The 8,675-nt window shown below is 45.9% G+C and overlaps 1 protein-coding gene across 1 annotated transcript in view; it reads left to right on the top strand.

Moving 5' to 3' along the window:
- CECR5 (cat eye syndrome chromosome region, candidate 5) overlaps positions 1-8,675 on the top strand; it is a 20,836-nt gene that overhangs the window by 1,743 nt on the left and 10,418 nt on the right. Inside the window, exons 3-4 of the mRNA XM_008578315.1 lie at positions 143-280; positions 8,101-8,304. Of these exons, the coding sequence (XP_008576537.1) occupies positions 143-280; positions 8,101-8,304 (342 nt within the window). The remainder of the gene's footprint in view (positions 1-142; positions 281-8,100; positions 8,305-8,675) is intronic.

An 8,675-nucleotide genomic window follows, 5' to 3' on the forward strand; every position in this document is an offset into this window, starting at 1 on the left:
TGCGTGCTCGGCGCCTCCGTGGCTGCGCGTGGGCCCGCGGCTCCTCAGCGGGCTCCTCTCCTGGGTTTCCGGCCAGGGTGTGATCCCTGCTCGTCCTCTTTGATTTTCAGATGGGAACATGTTGCTGATGACTTTCCGCTAGGTCCGAGAGAGGCCCGGGGTCCCGCCCGGCAGCCGCTCCGGGGCGGGGGCGACAGGACGACAGGACGAGGGCCGGCGCGGCGTCCCCGCTCGGTGCTGCGGCCGGCACGACCCCGGTGTTAGGAAGCCGGAGCCGCAGGCAAGGGGAAAAGCGCCTTCTCCAGCTCGGACAGCTGGTGGAGACCGTGCCAGGACGCCCGCCAGGCTCCTCCGGTCCGCAGCCCTCACTTTCCCTTGGGCCATTTGCCTTTTCTTTAAAGGGGAATTACTTTGTCTTCTCAATCCACAATTTCTGTCTGTCATAATGATAATATTTCACATTCACACAGTGCCTTCGCAGTAGCTTTTTAATGTATTTTTAATTAGTAAATTATTTTAAAAGACCACCTAGTGCTTACTTTGTGCCAGGAACTATTCTAAGTACCTTGCAATTATTAATTCCTATAATGTTCATAACTCTGGGTAAGTACTATTATTATTATTCCCATTTTACAGATGGAGGAACTGAGGCACAGAGAGGTTAAGCAACTTGCCCATGGGCACACAGCTGGTAAGTGGCAGAATCGGGAGCTCAGGTAGTCTGGTGCTAGAGTCCATGCTCTTCACAGCTGTGCTGTTGTTATTTTACATATGGAGCAGCAAAGAAGTTAAGTGACTCGGCCAGTGTTACAGAGCTAGAGGTGGCCAAGCTGAAAGCATGTAATGAGAATATATTTATAAAAGGACTTTGTAAATTGTAATGATATAAATATGAAGAAATATTGCAGTTATTTGTAACGATTGTATTGGCTCTAGTGTCTTTGCAGGTCCTGAGATATCTCAAAGTGATTTTCTGATCGAGTAGAAAAAGGGAAGAAAGGGATGTAGTATAGCATAGAGTTTAAGAGTACTAACTTTTACTTATTTATTGACTTATTTACTTACTGACTTTACTTACTTACCTACCGGCTGACTGGTAAGGGGATACGAACCCTTGACCTTGTAAGAGTACTTGCTTTAGAAGTGAATCCTGCTTGCACTGTTTATTAGCTGTTTGACTTAAAGCAACTTACTTAGCTTTCTAAGCTTCAGTTTCCCCATCTATGTAATGGGGATATTGCTTACCATACAGTGTTTTTGTGAGAATAGGTAAGATGGTTTATGTAGGGTTCTCTGTGTAGTGACTGGCATATAGTAAGTTCTCTCAAGTGTGGAAGTAGTTGTAGTAAATAGTGGAGTTGTAATGATCATTCCTGCTGTTGAAACCACACCAAACCAATTCTAGGTAAGAAGCAGAAACACAAAGGAACATCTTAGTGGTCTCTTCATTTCAAACTGATATTAAAATCCCACACATCTAATCATTGCTACAAAAATGAACTTTAAGTAGAGGATCTGGCCTAATATCCAAGAGTAGTTAGAAAAAAATCAAGTAATACAGAAGAAAAATCAATACAGGTACAGAAGAGGATAAAGTGAAAAGAAAAAAATCTGTTCCTTTCTCCTTTTTTCTGGGGACCTTCACTTAAAAAATTAATAGACTTTACTTTTTTTTACACACGAAGGCTATTCATTAACAGAAAACAATAATTTGAGTCCTGTTCACAGATGGCAACCATGGCGACCCTCTTCCTTCAGGTTCTGTCAGAGTGGATGGGGGTGACATCCTCCATTTGCCCAATCTTCATTCCTGAGTGCGTGGAGGCTCTGAGGTCCAGGGGTCTTTCCTCCTGTGGCCCGGAGTTTGATGTGTAGGGCAGTGATGCCCAGCTCCTCGCACCTCTGGGCCACACCCTGGGCAGGCAGCATGGCAGCATATGGTGAGGATTCATCTTGGTCTGCCTTCACCTTCATCCCACCAGTCACATGGCAGATGGTCTCCTTGCCAGAAAGATAAGTGACGTGGACAAAGGTATCACTGAAGGATGCAAAGATGTGGGAGACACCAAATACATTCTGTCCTTTGGCCACCTGAGATCCAAGGCTGATAACTTGTCCTTCCTTCTTTTCCTTCCCCTTGTGAGGTGCCATTTCTGCTTGTTGCCTCCAGACTCAATAGACTTTACTTTTTAGAACAGTTTAGGTTTACGGAAGAACCGAGCAGACAGTACAGAGAGTTCCCTTATACTGCCCCCACACTGTTATCAACATCTTGCTTTAGTGATGTGCTTGTTACAGTTGATGCACGCCTTCACCTTTTATGTTGCTGGGTGCTTGGTTCTCTGTGTACTTTCCGAGGGATGGGGAAGGAGGGCTCGTGATAGAGGAGGGAGCCTTAGGATGCTGCTGAATAGTCTGAAAGCCTTCTTGTTCTAAGTAGAAGGGGCTATGGATGCTTATTTCTAAGAAAATAAGGAAATTTTGAACATAATTACAATGCCATTATCATACCTGACATTAGTAATTTTGTAATATCACTTAAAATCCAGGCCTTTTGAAATTTCCCTGATTGTGTTGAAATTATAAGCAAATACTTATGCGCTGTGTCCATAATAGTACAAAAAGAAGGTGCACTGTGTGCTGGAATGACAGTCGTTACCTTCAGGGGCTTATCTTCTTTTTTTTTTTTTTGTCTTTTTTCGTGACCGGCAACGGATCGCAACCCTCAGTGTCGCGCCCATACCGGACCAGGACCGGCCATGGGATCGCAACCCTTGGCGTCGCTCCCGCCCCTCGCTCAGCCAGTGAGCGGCCGGTCTGTATGTGGGATCCGAACCCTCGGCAGGAGTGCCACCGCGCTTCCCAAGCGGCGCACTATAGCAGTGTGCCACCGGGCCGGCCCCAGGGGCTTATCTTCTAAGAGTCATCAATATCAGGAAAATCAGTATTCATGAAGAGGTTCGTTATAGCATTGTTTGTCATAGCAAAAATATGGAAAAATCTCAATGTCCCCAGATAGGGGATAGGGTGGTGGGAAAGGAGAGGTCTGCCCTGTTTCTCCCTAACCATTCATCCTCCGGGTCATTCAACATTCAGCCAACCTCTGTTGCGCACCCGCGAGGTATAAGAGCGTCCCATATTCCGTTATCCCTTCAGACCTGGATAATGATTCTCTCTGAGAAGGATAAGATGATGAGATCTAAAAAGAACGATGGTTCCTTTCCACAGGAAAAATGCACATAGAGTGTTAAGGGGTTTATGGCTACCGTGAAATCTATTCATGTCCGTAGGTTTGGACCCCATTTTAATGGGATCTGTTGAGGAATAGGGAGGGCCTCCAGGGATCCTCAAGGGTCATTGGGTACACGAGTGCATGAGTACAGAGAACTGGAACTCCTAGCTGGGGGCTGGAAGGAGGTGGGGGAAGCAGTGTGTTCCTGATAAAGAGGACGCGGTACCTCCTGGGGCCTCTGCTTGCTCTGAAATGCTGCTGAGTGAGCAGCTGAAGGAGCTCTGACTTTGTTGCTGGCTCAGTTTGAGGCTGAATCCTGAACCTAGCACTCGTGAACTGGGTGACCCTTAACTAGTTCTTTCTTTTTTTTTTTTTTTTCCTTTTTGTCTTTTTTACTGACCGGTAATGGGATCGCAACCCTCAATGTCGCGCCCGCACCGCACTCAGCCAGCGAGCGGGAACCGGTCTCCACATGGGATCCGAACCCTCGGCAGGAGCGCCGACGCGCTTCCCAAGCGGCGCACTCTCTAGTGCGCCACCGGGCCGGCCCTTAACTAGTTCTTTCTGAAGTTAGTTTCTTATTTGTCCAAGCAGATTTTTCAGTGGCTGTATATTGAATACCACATGTGAGCTAGCACATTTTGCTAGGTACATAATGCCATTTGGAGATTATACACTTCCCCAAAGTGTCGGTGTTGGGAAAGTAGAATAATTTAATCAGCCCCCCTCGTCTTGGGGCAGGTTGGGGGTGGTGCAGCATTCTCTGTGGGCAGGTTGTGTGTGGGTGGAGTTAGTGTGCCTGCCGGGTGCTGCCATCTTGGCTGGAGTTTAGTGCCTTGGGCGGCCACCGCTGCAAGAGTAGCCATGCTTTCCAACCTGCGGCTTCCAAGGACTTGTTTGCCAGTTACCTAGCTCATAGACCTGTGTATGAGGGGTCTGGTGACCCAGCCTGTTGTGTGTGGGGTCTGGTGACCCAGCCTGGCATATGAAGGGTTTGTGACCCAGTCTGGACAACGGGCTTGAGGGGTCTCTGTGAGCTCCAGACCCAGCTCTAGCTCGACAATTGGCCCAGTCGGTGCAGGATTATGGGCGGGTAAAAGATCCCGACAACTGGAGTAGTCGTGTAGCTTTACAATTGGCATCATGAACAGGATTAAAAGTGCTATAATTGGGGCCAAGCCCGTGGCGCACTCGGGAGAGTGCAGCGCTGGGAGCGCAGCGACACTCCCGCCGCGGGTTTGGATCCTATGTAGGGATGGCTGGTGTGCTCGCTGGCTGAGTGCAGTGTGGGCGACACCACACCAAGGGTTGCAATCCCCTTACCGGTCACGAAAAAGACAAAAAAAAAAAAAAGTGCTACAATTGTCGATGTCGACAGGATTCTGACACTAGCCTGTAGCACCACCACAGTTGGTACAATGAATACATAAAAGTACCTTTGTTATATGTCTAGCTCAGTGCCCAGTACAGTCTTACTGGTCTGGGTACAGCAGGATCAGCCTTTGAGTCCAGAGTCAGAGGCGTTCTTTGTTTAGGCATTTCCTTCGTGGCTTGTGGGGCTTGGTGAGTTTCTCCCTCGCGCTGTTTTCTCATTGGTTTGAATTGCTTCCTTCTTTTCCAGTGTCCCTGCCACCTCCAACTTGGTGCCATAGCTGTCATTGTCTAAGCCTGGGCGGCTGCACACAAGTTGCCTGGTGGAGCGGAGATGGGATCCTCACTTTATAGTCCCTCCAGTTCCTGTTTTACTTGACCCAGAAATTCTTCCCTCAGCTTCCCTGACCCCACACCCTCTTGATTTTCCTCCTCACACTGTCTGCTGCTCCTTGTTTTTAGCTGGCGTCTCTTCTTTCTTTCTGGTTCTTTGAGAGCACAGACCTTCCAAATTTTCATCTGCAGTATCTTCTATATAGTGCTGATATCCAACTATCTGAAGTGGGACTTTTGTCCTCGCCCCAGCCTCCCACCTGCTGCTCCTCCTGTACCCCTTGGTTCCGTGAATGATACCAGCATCTATCCTCCCAGGTTCCCAACCCCCCCCCAAAAAGTCGTAAGAGTCTCTGTCTCCTTTGTCCCTCCTTTTCTGCATCTTAATGGTTACCAGTTCCTGGCTGTTCTGCCTCATAATTATGATCTGTCCCTTTCTTTAACTAGGGTTAAAGCCACCATTCTCTCTGTCTTGGATTGCAGTTGGTCCTGGCTGGTCTCTTTCAACTTGACTCCCTTCAGGTCTATTCAATCCATTTTTCTCTCTGCAGCTACAATTTTTTTATACTACAGATCTGATGATGCCACTTTCCTGTTTCAAATTCCTTAAATTGGTCTTGGGAGACCCGTGATAGCCAATCTTCCCCTCCCCTATAGGTTAGGTACCCCTGGTACAGGCTCTCATAAGCCCCCAGGTTCCCTTATTTCTTAGTGTAGTGCTCAGTGTAGACCGTCTTGTGGCCACTTTTTACTTTTGTCCATTGGACTGTGTCACAGGGATCACGTCTTTCCTGCTTGTCTAGTCTGGTGCCAGTTGGGCTCTCAGGAGTTTTGCTAAATGTACATATTTGACCCATTCATCACCTAGCTTAAAATTCTCTTCCAAGGGCCGGCCCGGTGGCGCACTCGGTAGAGTGCGGCGCTTGGGAGCGTGGCGGCGCTCCCGCCGAGGGTTCGGATCCCATATAGAGACTGGTCCGCTCACTGGTTGGGTGCGGTGCGGGCGCAACACCGAGGGTTGCGATCCCGTTGCCGGTCATGAAAAAAGACAAAAAGGAAAAGAAAAATTATCTTCCAAGAGACTACCTCTGTTTAATTCTGCTTATTTCATTGGTACTTAAATACTTAGAATTTGCACTTATGAAAATGCTGCAGTTTGGGGCCGCCCAGTGGCGCACTGCTACAGTGCGCCGCTTGGGAGTGCGGCGGCGCTCCCGCCGAGGGTTCGGATCCCACATACAGACCGGTTCCCGCTCACTGGCTGAGCGAGGTGTGGGCGCAACACCAAGGGTTGCGATCCCGTTGCCGGTCCGGTCTGGTACGGGCGTGACACTGAGGGTTGCGATCTGTTGCCGGTCACGAAAAAAGACAAAAAAAAAGGAAAAAAAAAAATGCTGCAGTTTTAGTGGGTTTGTTTTCTAGAGTGCTTGCTCTGTCACCCCAGCTAAGAAACAAGGGACTGGAGGGCTGGCTGGTTATCTGAGTTGATTAGAGTGCAGCCTTGTAATACCAAGGTCAAGGGTTCGGATCCATGCAGCCACTGGCTGCCCAAAAAAAAAAAAAAGAAAAAAGAAAGGAGGGGCTGAAGTGCTGTTTATCTGTGTTTTGGGTTGTTCTTTGCAGACAGAGCCCTGTGCATAGAGTAGGTGTATATAGTAAGAACGCTTAGCCTAGTTGGCACCAATAAAACAAAAACAGCAAACAGATTAGGTTAGATTTTTTTGACAATTAAAAAACATCTTGTATTTTTTTTAATAGGCAGTTCATAAAATAAGAAAATGCAATGAAATTTTTAAAAAGCTAGTGTTCAGGGCCGGCCCGTGGCTCACTCGGGAGAGTGTGGTGCTGATAACACCAAGGCCACGGGTTCGGATCCCATATAGGAATGGCCGTTTCGCTCACTGGGTGAGCGTGGTGCTGACAACACCAAGTCAAGGGTTAAGATCCCCTTACCGGTCATCTTTTTTTAAAAAAAAAAAAAGCTAGTGTTCAACTTTATGAATCCAGGAAATGCAGATTGAGATGAGTTACCATTTTTTTTAACCTTTGACAAACTGTTACATGTGAAAATCAGTATTGTAAGGGTAGAATATGTTGCCAGTGGCCATATACATTGATACACGTTTTTGGAAAACAGTTCGTAGGTGTTGTGTAATTTCAGTGTTTGCACTCTTTGACTTCTTAAACCTACTTTTAAGAATTTGGCATAAGGAAATATCCCTAATATAAAGAAAATCAGCATTCATGAAGAGGTTTTGTATAGCATTATTTGTCACAGTAAAAATGTGGAAAAACTTAAATGCCTCAAATAGGGGAAACATAATGTTAGTGGATTATTCACTCAGAATATTATGTAACCATAAATGTTTAGGAGGTAGAGCTGCATGTATTGATATGGAAGGACAGCCAAGAGATACCAACTAAAAAAATTAAGATGGAAGAAGTACAACATGGTTCTGTTTGTGTGTGTGTAGCTAAAATATAAAAGATGTATATACTGTGTATCCTTAAAAGGTTTCTGGAAAGTATGCAAGAGAGAAAATGGGACTACATAGAAGAAGGAGGCAAGAAAGTTATAAAACATTTCTCATGTCATCTATAGCAGTTGAGGTTTTTTGTTGTTGTTTTTAACTTTGCATGTGTTGTTATAATGAAACAAAATCTTAAAAGATGATTATAAAGGCTATTGCAGCCAGTAAAAATGTTTATGATGTGTCAAGTAAAAAGAACAAGATACAAAGTTGCATATATAAAGTGTAGTTGTAGTTACAAGACAGATATAAGAATGGGGGGAAAAGACAGAAAGGAAGTATTACTTGGTTATGTTAAAGTGCTGGGATTATGTTTTCTTTGAATTTCTCTATTTTTCAGTTTAAAAATTGCTTTATATTAATTATGCAAAAAAGACTTAAAGAAAATAGTTATATGCTTTAAAAAGCATGAAAAAGGAGTAATTCTTTGTTCTAACAAAGTTGGATTTGCCCTATCAGAAATCACATGCCTTCATTTAAATTGTTCTTTCTGACATAGTTTTTCCAGGGCCCCGGGTGACTTGAGGATGATGTTGAGCCTCGGCTTGTAAGGGTTGTTTCTTTTTCCTTCCTCCTCTTCTGCCTCTTGACGACGTGTGCAGTGGTCATTCTCCTCTCTTATTCCCTGTGTAGAACCTGCCCACCTTCGGCTTCCTGTTGGACATCGATGGCGTGCTGGTGCGGGGCCACAGAGTGATCCCTGCTGCCCTGGAAGCATTCCGCAGGCTGGTGAACTCCCAGGGACAGCTGCGGGTGCCCGTGGTTTTTGTCACAAATGCTGGGAACATCTTACAACACAGCAAAGCCCAGGAGCTGTCAGCCCTGCTGGGGTGCAAGGTAAGGAGGCAGTCAGAGGCCTAGAAACCCCAGTACCTGGTTCCTAAAGGAACCCCCACTCACTCCAGCTCTAAATACCTTTCCCTGGATTGGGGTACAGTATTGACAAGCCATAGGTTATGGCCAATTGGGTCAGTGGGAATCATTCAGCCCTGCATAAAAAGTAGCTTGAAGTTCCAACCTAGCTTCATGAGTAGAGCCTCATCAGTATTGGTTTTTTGTTTGTTTGTTGTTTTGATGGCTGGACTGAAAGGGATAGAACCCTGGACCTTAGTGTTATCAGCACCATGCTCTAATCAACTGAGCTAACCAGCCAGCTCCTAATTTTTTAAAAAAAAAATTTTTAGTATATATATATATATATATATATA

The sequence above is a fragment of the Galeopterus variegatus genome, unplaced genomic scaffold (genome assembly GCF_000696425.1).
Source record: "Galeopterus variegatus unplaced genomic scaffold, G_variegatus-3.0.2 Scaffold73, whole genome shotgun sequence".
Lineage (NCBI taxonomy): Eukaryota > Metazoa > Chordata > Mammalia > Dermoptera > Cynocephalidae > Galeopterus > Galeopterus variegatus.